The sequence below is a fragment of the Medicago sativa genome, chromosome 6 (genome assembly GCF_051527215.1).
Source record: "Medicago sativa cultivar Bolivia chromosome 6, Bolivia_mono, whole genome shotgun sequence".
NCBI lineage: Eukaryota > Viridiplantae > Streptophyta > Magnoliopsida > Fabales > Fabaceae > Medicago > Medicago sativa.
This window is the reverse complement of record NC_140754.1, coordinates 89,387,799-89,403,022: the sequence shown is the minus strand read 5'-3', so window position 1 is coordinate 89,403,022 and position 15,224 is coordinate 89,387,799. Positions and strand designations below refer to the sequence as shown.

Sequence of the window (15,224 nt, the reverse complement as noted above, 5' to 3'; positions counted from 1 at the left end):
GTTTTCTGGCTCTCTAAGGGCACAAGTTCTCCATCTTAAGCATAAAAGTGGTAGAACTAATAAAAATAGATAAGAAAGAGAAAAAGGAAGGAAGAAATACCTTTGATTCTTTCTGAAAGGGTTTTGAAATCTGGAGTTTGTTACCAAGACTCTTTGGATGAATATTTGGATGATCTAACTGTTAGTATATGTTGATGACATCATATTAGCGAGAAATTCATTGGATGAATTTACTTCTATCAAAAACATTTTGAATAATTCATTCAAGATCAGGGATTTAGAACATCTAAAATACTTTATGAGATTAGAAGTGGTTCATTCTAAGCTTGCATATCTTTATGTCTAAGGAAATACTGTTTAGACATGCTCACTAATTCTGGATTTCTGGACTCTAAACAAGTATGTACTCCTTCTGATCCATCCATCAAATTACATAATGATTCCTCACATCCATACACTGATATTCCATCTTATAGAAGACTTGTAGGTAGATTACTTTATCTCAATGCAACTAGACCTGACATCACTTTTATTACCCAACAAATGAGCCAAATTTTATCTAACCCTTCGCAAACTCATTACAATGCATCTCCTAAAGTGCTCAAATATCTCAAGGCTTGTCTCGGTAAAGGTTTTTTCTTTTCCAGAAATTCCCCCCATTACTTTCAAGGGTTCTCTGATGCTGATTGGGCAGATTGTTAGAATACCATAAGGTCCATCTCTTTCTAGTGTTGTTTCCTTGGATATTCTCTTATATCTTGGAGAACCAAGAAGCAACTCACTGTTTCTAAGTCCTTCTCTGAAGCAGGATATCGAGCTTTAGTTGTTGCCACCTATGAACATTAATGGCTCGTATACTTACTTAAAGACTTGCAAGTTCAATGTATCAAGCTACCAATTTTATATTGTGACAATTAGAGTACACTCCACATAGTAGTAAACCCAAATTTTCAAGGGAGAACCTAACATTTGGAGATAGAGTGTCACATAGTCAGAGAGCCGACATTATGAAGTTACTTCCATTTTTATCACAAGATCAACTTGCAGATCTCTTTTTCCTCAGCCTTTTAACATTTTACTATCCAAGTAGGGACTGATAAACAATTATTAACCTCCAACTCCACTAAGACTATTACAATATATAGGAGATTCACTTTGTATTCCACACAATAGACACTAACTTGTTATGAAAGCTAGTAGAGTTAGTATATTACTCTCTACATGCTAAAATTGTCATAGTTAGCTTGAGGATCTTCTCTTATATATATATATATATATATATACACACTAAACTAATTCATCAATAAAACTATAATATTTTCACCCATTTCTCTCACTTTATAAGAGACCTCTCACCTTGGATTCTTAACATCAGTAAGGCCATGTAAATAATTTTCACCTTTTTTCACAATTACCAAAACATTTGTAGCGACTATGACCCAAAAATAAATAATGATAAACATGTAAAAAGCATACCCCGGTCACAATGATGCCCGGTTCGGGTGAATTTTGATGGTTTTAAGGCTATTTTTTTAATATTTTTCCCTTTGATGACTTTTTTATTTAGTCCTATACAAAAGTCAACCAAAATACAAATAAACTTGCTACTCTTACTCTTAAATAACTCTAAAAAGGAGTTAAAAACCCTATAACGTTTCCTGTCATCAATTCACTACGTTAAACTTCATGTTCAGATCTCGTCCCAATCCAGCCATGACAAATTCTCTGTGTGCTGCATCCAATGTAGTTAGGAACGAGTTTCTACGTAAGTTCGATCGGCCGGTGAAGGGACGTAAAGTCAGGGAACGTAACACGGTTCGTAAGAACCCACTTAAGGGCAAAGTTGTAACTTCACATATACACACAAAAAAACATAAAAATTATAATACAAGAACAAAACAACTTAAAATCAATCACCATTAAAACCAATGGCTTACAAAATTACAAAATTAAAAGCTACATAATAATCATAATACAATACAAGAACAAAATAACTTATTAAATCATAACTTTCAAAACAGAATTAAGGGAGGAAAAAAACAAAAATAGAGTTATGGTTATGGAGGAGAGTGAACGAAAACAGAGTTATGGTTATGGAGAGTTTGTGTAATGGAGGGATGTGAATGAAAACAGAGTTTAGGTGAGGGAAGAGAAGGAAGGATGGAGAAAACTTGGCCGGAAATGGAAAGGGAAGGAAAGGAGAGTGAAGTTGCCGTCGTTCTAGGGTTGGAGAAGAGAAGAATGAAATGAAATTTTGGGTTTTTTAATATATAAGAAACCGGGTCATTTTTTGACCCGATCCAGTTTTGTGAAGCCCAACCAAATCTGCAGGCCCAACTCGTTTTTTTATACGTTCCTGCTTCAGGAACTCGTTTTTGACCACAAAACTAAAAAATCCGACCCAAAATAGGAACGGAGCACGCCGGCGAGGCTGAGGCACGTAGGATCGGACGATCCTACGACCCGACACTCGTTTTTGACTACCCTGGTTGCATCAAAAACAACGGGAAAAAAAGGCTTCAGAAGCAAAGAGATCTTCTACCATCTGAAAAAAATTATGAGACTCTTTGATTGCGAGTTTATTACCATAATATAGGGGATGAGGGTAGGTTTGGGTAAATAAGTTTTTTTTTTGTGGTGTCCGGGGTTCGAACCCCAGACCTGCATATATTATGCATTGTCCCTAACAACTAAGTTATGCTCACTAGGACTTGGGTAAATAAGTTTTCCGTGCCTACGAAAATATCAACTTTTGTTTTTCTTACTTATAAATAAAGGTGATAAGTTTACGTCCCTATACAAATTTTCAGAACCCAAATCTACTCCCCATTAAATATAATTTTTTTAATGATCATTAAACTTGGCTAAATATAAATTTTATTAATATTAGTTACCAATTATCTATGTTATACGATCCATATGATAGCTAATTCACAACTAAACAATAGCTAAACATATTTTGCTAGAATTACCTACGAGTTAGCTACTATTGGACCAAAGCAAATACGTTGCTTTCTTGTAGTGGGTTGTGGTGGCAAGAAATGTTGGAGACCGGGGACCACTTATTTACAACATGTGGCTTTACAAGTAGTTGTGTGGTTTGTTAAAAAAAAAAAAAAGTAGTTGTGTGGTATATAATTTTTTCGTGGCTTGGTATTTCCATGATATCACTCTCTTGAAAAGTTGTTGCTTGTTTTTCCGTCACAATATGATTGCTAAATGTTTGCAATTGATTTGACACTCAACAGAATGGTCTGGAATGTTTGAAATTATTTTATTTTCTCCCAAAACAAATATATGGAGTATGTTCGAGGTTGTTTGGAGAAACATACGGGCACACCATGCCTTTACTACCGTGGCCCGTTTGATTGTATGATGTGTGAGTGTATATATAGGATGTATCATATGAGAATGACATTTATATATAAGAATTATTGTGGTGGCAGTACCACTTGTACATTTGGACCGAGGACCAAAAGAGAAATTCTAATATGGACTGAGGACCAAAGAAATTCTAATAAGGAGGTATTTTTTTAATAATAAGGAGGAAATTGATAAAAAAGATGATTGAATATTTTGAGCAGAATCTTTTTATATATGTGTATCCAAACATTATTGATTTGGTCTTGTGACCATGAAAGAATCCCTCAGACCAAAGTATGGTTAGATAGTATTACTTGTAGTGCTGACCATTTTCAAAATTCAATAATTTTGTCCTTTCAACAAAATAAAATTGTTAATATATTTAATACAAACTCCTGAATTTGACTCATTGAAACGTAGTAAACCTAATTTTGTTAGGTTTTTTTCTTTCTTTGTGTTACTTAAATTATTGTGAATTATTTTATTTATATGATTGTTTAATAATATATTATTTTTAAAATAATACTTTCTTTTTCTTTTAACTCAGCCCTTCATAATATTTTAGCCAGTTTAGCCATAGTATGGAAAGGAGAAAACAATAAATGGTATTGCTATAGTCTAAAGAAGTGTTTTTTTCAATGGATAAAGATTAAAGTGTAAAGTAAATCATTGAAGAGTTATTTAAATATATTATATCGTAGAATATATTTTTTTTGAAGGAATATTATATCATAGAATTGATTTGTAGTATTTGGGATTCACATCACAACACCACGGAAAGATTATAAGTTTCTGATTTCTCATCCAATAAAATATAAAAATCATGTCGTGCATGTTGCACGAAAAACCATGTTTGCAATGTATCATTATCCTTATAATAATTGATTGTACCACTTAACCACCACGATTCTTCTTCCCATTCAATTTTTAACTATTTTTCCTCTATTCTTATTTTTCTTTTATTCTTCCATATTTTTTTTTATCAATACCGAACAAACCCTGAGATTTTAATCAATACCGAACAAACCTTGACACTTTATTTCTGACAGATTTATTTTTGACAATGATTTGTGACAGATATTAATTGTCAGGACAAAAAATAGGTGAAACTAATAATACAAGAGGTAGAAAGAAACACAGAACTCACAAAAAAGAGAAGAAAAAAAAAACAGAAGAAAGAAACAGTGAGAGAGAAAAGAAAAATAAAACCAAAACATGTCTCTTCATTCTCCTTTGATTGTCGAAGAAACAAAACAAAACAAGGAAGAAGAAAGAAGAAGATTGGTTGAAGAAGTGAAGACACAGTTATGGTTATCAGGGCCATTGATATCAGTTACACTCTTAAATTATGGTATCAATATTATTTCACTTATGTTTGTTGGTCATCTTGGTGAATTATCTCTCTCTGGTGCTTCCATGGCTACTTCTTTTGCTTCTGTTACTGGTTTCAGTTTATTGGTAAGTTTTTCTCTTCTTTTCCATTTTTTTTCCTGGAAAAATTTCATAATCAGAACAAACTAACTTATTTTTCATTATAAATGAGAACTTCTACGGTACACACATAAATTATGGTGCATTGGTTACTCGACTTCTTTATTTTTGCAGCATTAGTAGACTATTAATTCAGTATAACTAATGTATTTTTTTTTTTGGTCATGAGTATAACTAATGTATTAATGTGAGTTAGTGTGAATCCTTTATATCTAATGGTTGCAAACATGCTTACCCTAATTGCCAACCCTAAACCTAATTTTTTTGGCTCCAAACTGTTCTAGCCGTTGGATGCATCTATGTAGAGATCTCCACATAATCCATCTGTTCCCAATCACTTCAGATTCAAATGCAATTAATAAATGTTGTTCCATTTCCTATGTCATTTACAACCTTCACTCTCTCTCTCCCCCCTCTCTCAATCGCTGCGTTATCATTTTTCAAGACACTCATCTTTTCTGCCTAGCTTCATTTCATTACCTCTCTCTCTCTCTCTCTCTCTCTCTCTCTCTCTCTCTCTCTCTCTCTCTCTCTCTCTCTCTCTCTCTCTCTCCATGCCAATGCACCATCGACCCTTCCCACCAGAATCCATCAGGCTTCACTGTATCACCACCATCATCCTGGCGGCACCAACTCTGGCCGATCCGCAGCCGGTGCTGATTCCGCCGCAGTCGGTACTGATTCTGACCCAACACTTTCTTCTAGCTCAAATCGGAACCTCTACTATTCTCTCTCATTTTTGCTCTTCTCTAAATCAGCTTTTTTTCATCCTCATCGCATCCACTTCTGGCCACTTTGATGATGTGTTTTGGAGAGGAGGGTCAGGCTTACAGAACAAATATGAATGCTAGAGAGGGTGAGCACGGATGTGGCGACGGTGGTGGTGACGGTGAGTTGAGATGGTGATAGATGACGTTAATGGTGTTCAAATTTGAGGTGAGGATGGTAACGACGGCGGTGAGGTCTGGGGACGGGCAGCCATGATGTCCTCTGAATCGTCTTCCTCTCCATAAATGGGTTTCAACTTCCTCACACCACTCAAAGCAGCGGCCACTGAAGATAGTTGTTGTGCCGTAGCATCTTCGCTTAAGATGGATTTTCTGCTCCTATTCAATGTCTCGACAGTTGCTGGGCTGTTTTGAGGTTAGTTTTTAAGTTTGATTTCATTTTCATGTTGCAAATGGAAATTCAATACTCTTAAATTTATTTCATGAACATTTGATGTGGATTTGATAGTGATAACTTGAGTTGAAACTTTCTGCTTTTTGATGTAATCGTTATTTGATTGTTTTTGTCTTCTCAACACTAGATTTATTACAATAGATTCTTTTATTTTTATTTTGTGTTTTAGTAGAATTTTTTATGCAAACTTGCAAAACTTATTTGGAGTTTACAAATTACAATCATAATTTCATAACTCAAATGTGTTTTCTTCTCCATAGAAGTAATTGGTTTGTGATGTGTAAATGTGTACGAGACTTTTAAGGACCCATTGAACCTTTTGTTTATTGGAAGGAAAGAATTCTAGCAAAACTTTAGCAAATATATGTTTTTTGGAGAGAAAAATCTGATAAGAAATATTTTTCTGGTCTTGGCCCATTTGACCTTGAGGTATCCCAAATTTGAGATTACAAGTTTACGGAGTATTGTATTTAAATAAACAGGTTTACATTTCTTTTTGGTTTGTATCCCTTTCCAAATTTGACTCTTTTTGATTGTGTGGTGTTGTCTTTCTTTCTTTTATGTAGGTTTGATTTGTGATGTCTTGAATCCCTCAATGCAAGTGTGGTAAGAATTAAGTATTGGAGATCTTTAATTTTAAGACCCTCTGTTTCATTTCAGAAATGATTTAGTATTTATACAAATTAGATGGATGTTTCCTTTCTAAATTTATATGTTTCTAATTTTTTGCTTTGGTTTTAAATGGGATTAAAGTTCAATAGGTTGTGTGATATCTATATATAGTGTATTTTCCTTCATGTGTTTAGCTACCATGTAAGTGTTGCTGACACATTCCTCCAATGAATGAAAGTGCTTGAAGTAAATTCAAGTTTGAATTTTGACTATTTGTGTTCTGGATTTTTTTATTTTCACATGAATACTAGGATTTTAATTGTGGCTTATGTTGCCTTTGTTTCAATGTCGTTCCCTCTTATCTGAGTTGGTTGTCAATGTTCTATTTACACATGTTTTTCTTCACGTGCTATATATGCGATGCATTTTCTTGGCGACATTGAGTTTTCCGTTGCAAATAGTTTTAATTACAAGGACACCGTATATTATTAAAATTTCATCATGAGTTCATGACATATTCTTTCCTAAATTGAGGAGATATAGTCATGAAATGTAATTTGGATTTGGTTCTGAACATAATTTTGATGTTCAGCTTTGCTAGCACCAATTTTATATTTAACATTCCTATAATGATTCATTTTGCTTTGAACTTTTATGCATGTTAACTGATGTGTTTCAGATGTATTAAGTTGAATTATGGACGAGTTCTTCTTTCTTCATCATAAGCTGACACAATGGTTGAAAATAACACGATCATAAGTAGTATGTGTCCGTTTCTTATATATCATATCCCTGAACCTATGATTCTTTTTTTGGATGGAAATCTGAGCCTTTAGGATTGCTTCAAAGAGTTTTAACTAAAATGTGATTTCAGGTGTTCATTTGATAAAAAATTAATTACAATTAAGTTAGAGCTTCTTCATTCAGTTAAGTTGATTGTTTAAACTCTCTTGAAGATGACAGCCTCCTTGAAGTTGCTCGACTTAAATTTCGTACCTTCACCGTTGAGTTTAACCCGAGACAGGTATTCAAATAGTTTGGAGTTCAGAGTAAATTGATGATGCTACTTTTGATGTAATCCAGTGTTAGGTGTATTTATATGTTGCCATGTCAATTTATTTTCGTTTACTATCAATTTTTCTGTAAGTGCATCCATTTTTATAGCTAAAGTATATTAGTTGTGGTTGAGACAGAGCCTCCATGTATCAAATGCATTTCAACTTTATGGATGTATCAAGTCTGATGAATTATTTGTGAGGAAATGCAGAATTTCTAATTTCTGCTGTGTTGGCAAAATGGAATCAATTTCCTGTTTTCTCTTATGTGGGCATAGTTAAAAATATGATATTGACCTGTTTATGGAGATGTTACTTTGCTGATGTTTACAACTGTTCAGATCAGATGAACTTTTTTATAACGTTAAATAGTGAGACTTATTGCTTATAACATCTTTTTGATCAAGACAGATTTTGTGTACAATGCATATGACTTAATTATTTGTGATGAAATGCATAAATTCTAATGTATGATGTGTTGGAAACATTGAATCAATCTCCTGTTTATAATTGTTCAGATCAGATGAACAATTTTATAACATGAAATAGTGAACCGTATTGCTTTTAACATCTTCTTGATCATGACAGTTTTTATATACAATTCATATGACTTAATTTGTCACTAACCATGATTGTGATTTTTTTTTCTTTGTCCGCTTAGAATGCTGTGATTCTTCCTACTCTTTTGGTAGACACATTAGGGACTGAGTTAAGAAGGTTTGTTATACTGAATGTTCCTGCTCACAATCAATTCGAGGTGTTGATTGAGGAAAAAAAGCGATTACATGTGCTTCTCTCCTGGATGGCCTGAGTTTAATACTGAATACAATTTGACGCATGGCGCCTCTGTTACAATGGTTAGCATTCAACCATCTAGATGGGTTATTCAGGTTAAGGACCGTTACGGTGACGAAATTAAGTATCCAAGAAACGCACCGCCATTGTTCTTGCGGCTGAACCGAGACATCTTTCCAACTCAAATGGGTTCCGAATTGATCATTTTTTATTGATTCAACGTACGTTTTTTACTATATCTGACCCGTGCGGTAGCATGGGTAGACGTTTACTATATCAAGTCTTACTATATCATTGGAACAAGTTGGAATATACCTTCCTCAACCGGTTTTTTCCCACGGCCAACTATATGTTGCGGCGTCGAGAGTTACATCAAGAAACGGATTGAAGATATTATTGACGGATGAAGATGGCAATTGTATGAGCACTACATCAAATGTGGTGTATAAAGAAGTCTTCCGCAATTTGTAATGATGCATCAACGCTGTTAGTGTCCTACGATAAATTTACACATAAACAGGTAGCTGCTGAACTAATAATTAACAGAAATTGACATTGTTTTGTTTTCATCGCAGTGGTTGCAGCTGATATATTAAGTTGTTTGTGTGTTTGTCCAGGGCATTATTACTGTGAATGAGAATATAGAGGCTGTTATTTTTTGGCTGACCAATATGAGGTCGTACTTATAATCTTTAAGGCAATGGAATGCATTTTACTGTCATCCAAGTTGCTGTTGTGATAAAGGTAAATAATGAAATATTATAATAAAGCATCTAAATGAATATTTAGTTATGTTCCTGTACACACCATAACCAGTGATCACATTTAAATCATTTGCCTGTATTGCAGGTGAAAATTGATTTCATTTTATTCATAGCTTTGGAAGGTATTTTTTGGTGATATGCTGGTTTTTTCATGCCATTCCAATTGCAACACTGTCCCCGCTGTTTAAGTTTTAGCTATCTTTTTCATTTTGTTTAAATATGTCGTCGGCCGTTGCATGTTCACAATTGTCCAGGACTCGGCGGATTTGGTGGCAAGCCTTCAGTTGCTTTTATGTACACTGATGAACTTACTATATGTTGCAATTTTATATGGATATCACTATTACTATATGTTACTATATGCGAAGCTCTTTGTAATTTCGTCAGTACAAAGTAACTGATTTAACTTATGTCAATTATCTTGAATGCTAATTCACCTTGCTTTCATATCAATTCTATTTCTTCCAAATCGTTTTGTAATGGTATTGCAAGTATATGAAATTAAATTGGGTTTCAGAGTTCTTATGATATATCGTAATAGACACATGTTTGGGATTATTAATTGTCGTTGAAGGTTATTGAGGTTGTTATATTTATTTACGGTTCTTCCACAATAAATTACGTTATAAATACCGTGGCGTAGGCAACCAAATATTACCCAAACATTTATTCATCAAATTAACCACACTAATTCAACTATATTTTCGCAAAATCATACAATCACCACATTGACAATTTTACATTGATTCAAGTTACATTTTTAACATTATCTGACCCGTGCGGTAGCACGGGTAGACGTCTAGTTAAGGTCAAAGATTTGTTGTAGTAAGCAATTTCATGCATTCATGCAATCAGACATGGTTGTTGTTCGATCAAAATTATACGATCTAAATTTAAGTTTAATATTTTTTTAACTGTAAAGTAAAATTAAAGTTTGAGTTTCTTTTTTGGTTGTCAGAATTTTTTTGAAGGCCACCAGTACCCTGACTACACGATTGGAGGAAAACATTAATACAAGGAAGTCCAATTTTGTAATCTTAGTAGTAATACACTTTAGTCTCTAAAAAATCATGGATTCAATTGTGGTTTATAATGTAACAATGTTAATTTGGACGAAAATTTTTGTTTGCTGGTTGAATTGAGTAGTGAAAAATATCTTCAAACTTCTAAAAACAGACTAAAATCTCAAATATAGAAACGAGGACTAAAACCATGTTTAAGTTAAACTAGAACAAAAAGTTTTCGCTTGTAACCAAAAAAAAAAAAAGTTTTACGCTTATGGTATAAATTCTTAACCGGAATTTACATATATAAAAAGTCAGAATTAGTAATATTAAACTTGTTATGTTCATAAATTATTCATCTAGAACACAATCCTAGAATTTGTACCTGGTTAAGGATGGATGTCTGGGATTTTAGGGTGAGTGTGTGTGGTCGAAAATCGTCCTGGCCCTAGGGTTTTATGAATTATTGGGACCTTCATTGTCGTGTCCAAATCACGGTGGGGTACATGTCCCAAATATGCATTCAACACAAGGGTCTTGGCCATCCTCCATTTTCGTTAATGAAATGAATGTTTCTGTCTTTGTTTTCACATCAATTTGTTGAATTCTATAAATATGATATCTGTCCGATTTTTAAGCATACATGAACTACTTTTTCGTTGAGTCTTACTAGTGTTGAACCATATGTTCTTATTCATTGTGATGTTTGGGGACTGGCCCTTGTTTCAAGAAATGGTTTGTTTCTCTTATTGATCATTTTTCTTGATAACTTGGATTTTCTTGATGAATAATAAGTCAAAAGTACCATATTCATTGTAAAGAATCTGTCAATTATAAGGTTTGCAGCTTTACCAGTAAACATGGTATCATCCATGAATTCACATGTGTCGACACCCCATATCAAAATGGTGTCGCAAAAAGAAAATACCGTCATTTACTTTAAGTTGCTTAGGCTATTCTCTTTCAAATCTTTGTTGCAAAATCATATTGTACTTAAACAATTGTGCCTCTGCTTATCTAATTAATCATGTGTCATTCTGTATTTCAGATAAGGGTAGTCATATTCAATTTTTGATCTCACGCTTCTCTTTTCCTATTTTTAATCTCAGGTGGTTCGTTCAACTCCATATTTCCCTCTATTTTCTCTCAACTCTAAAATCTTCCTTTGTTCCCTTTTCCCATTACCTCGAAGTCTAAACTTGTTCATAATTGGAATTTCATTATTCAAACTTAAATTTATGGTCTTTATTTGTCAGTAAATTAATTTTTACTCAAATTTCGATTTTCCTATACTCTAATAGTAGGTGTTGTTACCATGATCCACTGAGATTCAACCTTTGTCATTTTGTCCAAAAATAAATTTGATTTTATTTGTTTTTGATTTAATAGATAGGAATGGCAAGTGCCTTAGACACATTATGTGGACAATCATATGGCGCAAAGCAGTACCGCATGTCAGGCATACACATGCAAAGAGCCATGTTCATTCTCATGATCGTCGCTATTCCCCTCGCGATTATTTGGGCAAACACAAGATCCATTCTCATTTTACTTGGCCAAGATCATGAAATATCTACTGAAGCTGGCAGCTATGCTAAGTTGATGGTTCCATGCCTTTTTGCTTACGGTCTTCTACAATGTCTCAACAGATTCCTACAAACTCAAAATATTGTATTTCCAATGATGTTTAGCTCCTCGGTTACAACATTACTTCATCTTCCTCTATGTTGGATAATGGTATACAAGTCTGGATTAGGTAGCAGAGGAGCTGCCATAGCAAATTCTATATCGTACTGGGTGAATGTTACCATACTCGCACTCTATGTCAAATTTTCTCCTTCATGTAAAAAAACATGGAATGGTTTTTCCAAGGAAGCACTTGCACTGAACAATATCCCAATTTTCCTGAAGCTTGCCATTCCTTCAGCTGTAATGGTTTGGTAATCACCTTCTCTTAATACTTGAGTGATGTTTAACAGAACATATTATAATAGAATTTTATTTATAGTTTAGTTACTTTATTGAACATTATTAAAATTTCATTTCTTTTTAGAAAGTCTAATGTTGCTTCCTTTGTTTTCTTCGTTGTGGTGAGCAGCTTGGAAATGTGGTCTTTTGAATTAATGGTTCTCCTTTCTGGTCTTCTTCCAAATCCAAAGTTGGAAACATCTGTGCTTTCTATCTGGTTGGTTGCATATTTGAGATCGTCTTCGACATTATTGTTACATTATTATTATTATTATTATTATTATTATTATTATTATTATTATTATTATTATTATTATTATTATTATTATTATTATTATTATTATTATTATTATTATTATTTTCTTAACCTTTTGTTTGTGACTTGGTTCTGTCAGTTTAAATACAACTGCAGCTGTTTGGATGATCCCCTTCGGACTTAGTGGAGCTGTAAGGTTTGAATACAGGAGCAGCCTTACTATTTAACTTAATCCTAAATTCTCCAAAGCTTTTTTCTCTTTTTTAATTTCATGTTATTTTTTTTTCTTCTCTTTCTTTCTTTAGTTTTTGTCTGTTGTGTGATTAGTGCTTGACTGATTATTTGCAGCATTCGTGTTTCGAATGAACTTGGTGCTGGTCATCCACAGGCTGCGCGTTTGGCAGTTTGTGTCGTTGTAGTGATTGCCGTTATTGAGAGCATCTTAGTCGGAACGGTGATTATACTAGTTCGTAATTTATGGGGATATGCTTATAGCAACGAAGAAGAAGTAGTCAAATATGTTGCAACTATGATGCCAATTCTTGCCGTATCCCACTTACTAGATGGAATGCAAGCTGTTCTTTCAGGTTTTTATTTCCAGCAACTTTTGATTTTATTTTGTTCATAAGATTTGGGTTAAAAACAGACCGAGACATACGTGAACTTCTAATATATCTGATACAAAAAGGTAACTAATTTTGGATGCTAAAAGTTAAGTAGTAAGTAAGCAAATAATTTGATGTATAATTTTGTTATATGAAATAACGACAGAAATTAAAGATCGAAAAAATAAACAACAGTCATCGAAGTTGGCATCTCTAACACTTATTATTGGCATAATCAGCTATAAATTTTGTATTTTGCTCTCTAAATTTCAGTCGTTACAAATGATCTCTTTCACTATGGTTCAGGCACTGCTAGAGGATGTGGTTGGCAGAAAATTGGCGCGTTTGTCAACCTTGGATCATATTATTTAGTTGGGATTCCAGCAGCCATTGTATTCGCTTTTGCACTACATATTGGCGGGAAGGTAAAAATAAATGGTCCATTCTTTCATGAAAATCGCTATCATAAGATTTGGTTCAACCTGCTAATAAATATTTATAATATAGGGCCTGTGGCTGGGGATTATATGTGCCCTCGTTGTTCAAGCGCTTTGTCTAATGATCATTACAATACGCACTGATTGGGAGAGAGAGGTGAAATTCTTCATTTTTATTTAGGGTTTAATATGTGATTCGTCCCTGCAAATAGGGCTCGCTTAAAATTTCGTCCATGCAATCGCTAATCCTTTTTTTTTGCCCCTGCAAAGTTTAATCAGTTAAAAATTCGTCCTTTGACCCAGTTTAATCACTGCCACGTCAGCAAATCACCAAAATGGCACGCGAAAGGACGAAAATACCCCTGGCTTATTTTTTTTCCTTAAAAAAAAATTTCAAAATTTTGAAAATTCTTTTTTTAAATTTAAAAAAATCTGAAAAAATCATAAAAAATTTCGGAAAAAATTTTTAAAATTAAAACTGAAAAAATGGGGAAAAATCTGGAAAAAAAAGTTTTTTGAAGGAAAAAACAAAAAAAAATAAGCCAGGGGTATTTTCGTCCTTTCGCGTGCCCTTTTGGTCATTTGCTGACGTGGCAGTGATTAAATTGGGTCAAAGGATGAATTTTTAACTGATTAAATTTTGCAGGGGCAAAAAAAAAGGATTAGTGATTGGAGGGACGAAATTTTAAGCGACCCTTATTTGCAGGGACGAATCACATATTAAACCCTTTTATTTATAATGTGTTTCTTCCTTTCATTAAATATTCATGTGATGCATTATGGGGTATTGACATGCCTTTATATTTTCTGATTCATTTTGTACAGGCAAAGAAGGCTACTGATAGAGTTCATAATGCGATAACAACAGAGAGTTTAGTCTCCTGAAAATCAATTTTTTTTTTTTGTTTTCTCAGAGTATTTGGAAGGGGATATATCTTTCAATGCACTGTTGAAGGAAAATAATATGTGCTGGTTATGAAAGTTACCAAATGAGAATGTGATATGTTATGAAAAATCTGAGGGCTATTTTTACCAATGTGTCAAGTTAATACTGGGTTGGCAGGTCACATGTGGATTAAATGTTATCATTTTATTCTCTCTCATTAGAGCATTGCTTTGAAAAGTAAAACTTAAATAAAATGAAGAAAATGTAAAGCCCTAATAAATTAAATTTCTCAAAAAAATATGCAATGTCGTATCGCTAAGAGACTTGCCTGTTCATTATTCAAACTGACGTATCAACAAAAATAAGTCGTAAACTCAGTCGCGGAAATTTTTTCTGAAATTTTAAAAACATGAAACTATATTTTCATACTTAAAAAAGTGATGACTAAAATCGTGAATCGGTAAAATAAGGAGATTAGAAGTGTATTTAAGTCTTTTTTTTTTTTTAATATTTGCCGTTGGATATTGAGAAGGGAAGGTAGTGTCTGGTCTTGGATATTGAAGCAAAAGGAGTGTAAGGTAGGATAGGTTGGTAGATGGGAAGGTAATTTTGGCATTGCATATCGAGGTGTCTTAATTAGGTTTTTTTTTTCTTCCTATGGGTGGAAACATTAGTCCAAGGGTTGATGTTATTGCTTTCAGAGGCACCGTTGTCCACTGAACATGAGACGTAGGTGTGGAATATAGAAAAAGTGGAGGGGTTTATACAACTAAGTAGTTGTACTCATTTCATGTAAGTTTACAATT

At 33.5% G+C, this 15,224-nt stretch overlaps 1 protein-coding gene and 1 long non-coding RNA gene across 3 annotated transcripts; both read left to right on the top strand.

Moving 5' to 3' along the window:
• The first annotated feature begins 4,525 nt into the window (after nt 1–4,525).
• LOC146918030 (protein DETOXIFICATION 16-like) lies at nt 4,526–14,638 on the top strand. The gene is made up of 8 exons (XM_085719712.1): nt 4,526–4,821; nt 11,656–12,206; nt 12,365–12,451; nt 12,630–12,686; nt 12,839–13,077; nt 13,402–13,520; nt 13,603–13,689; nt 14,358–14,638. Exons 1-8 carry the CDS (start codon nt 4,579–4,581, stop codon nt 14,415–14,417), a joined length of 1,443 nt encoding a protein of 480 aa, XP_085575838.1. The 5' UTR covers nt 4,526–4,578; the 3' UTR covers nt 14,418–14,638.
• LOC146918031 (uncharacterized) lies at nt 4,832–9,715 on the top strand. Of its 2 annotated transcripts, XR_015015949.1 has the most exons (6): nt 4,832–5,528; nt 5,613–5,997; nt 7,523–7,672; nt 8,365–9,018; nt 9,116–9,242; nt 9,348–9,715. It is a non-coding gene; the product is annotated as an uncharacterized LOC146918031 (long non-coding RNA). The 2 variants fall into 2 exon arrangements; XR_015015948.1 differs by having other exon boundaries at nt 4,834–5,997.
• Nucleotides 14,639–15,224: the final 586 nt, after the last annotated feature.

Coding starts and splice junctions, on each gene's coding strand:
- LOC146918030 (XM_085719712.1), top strand. CDS start 4,579: ATGTCTCTTCATTCTCCTTTGATTGTCGAAGAAACAAAACAAAACAAG. Junction 12,207..12,364: donor CCTTCAGCTGTAATGGTTTG/GTAATCACCTTC, acceptor TGTGGTGAGCAG/CTTGGAAATGTGGTCTTTTG. Junction 12,687..12,838: donor GGACTTAGTGGAGCTGTAAG/GTTTGAATACAG, acceptor GATTATTTGCAG/CATTCGTGTTTCGAATGAAC.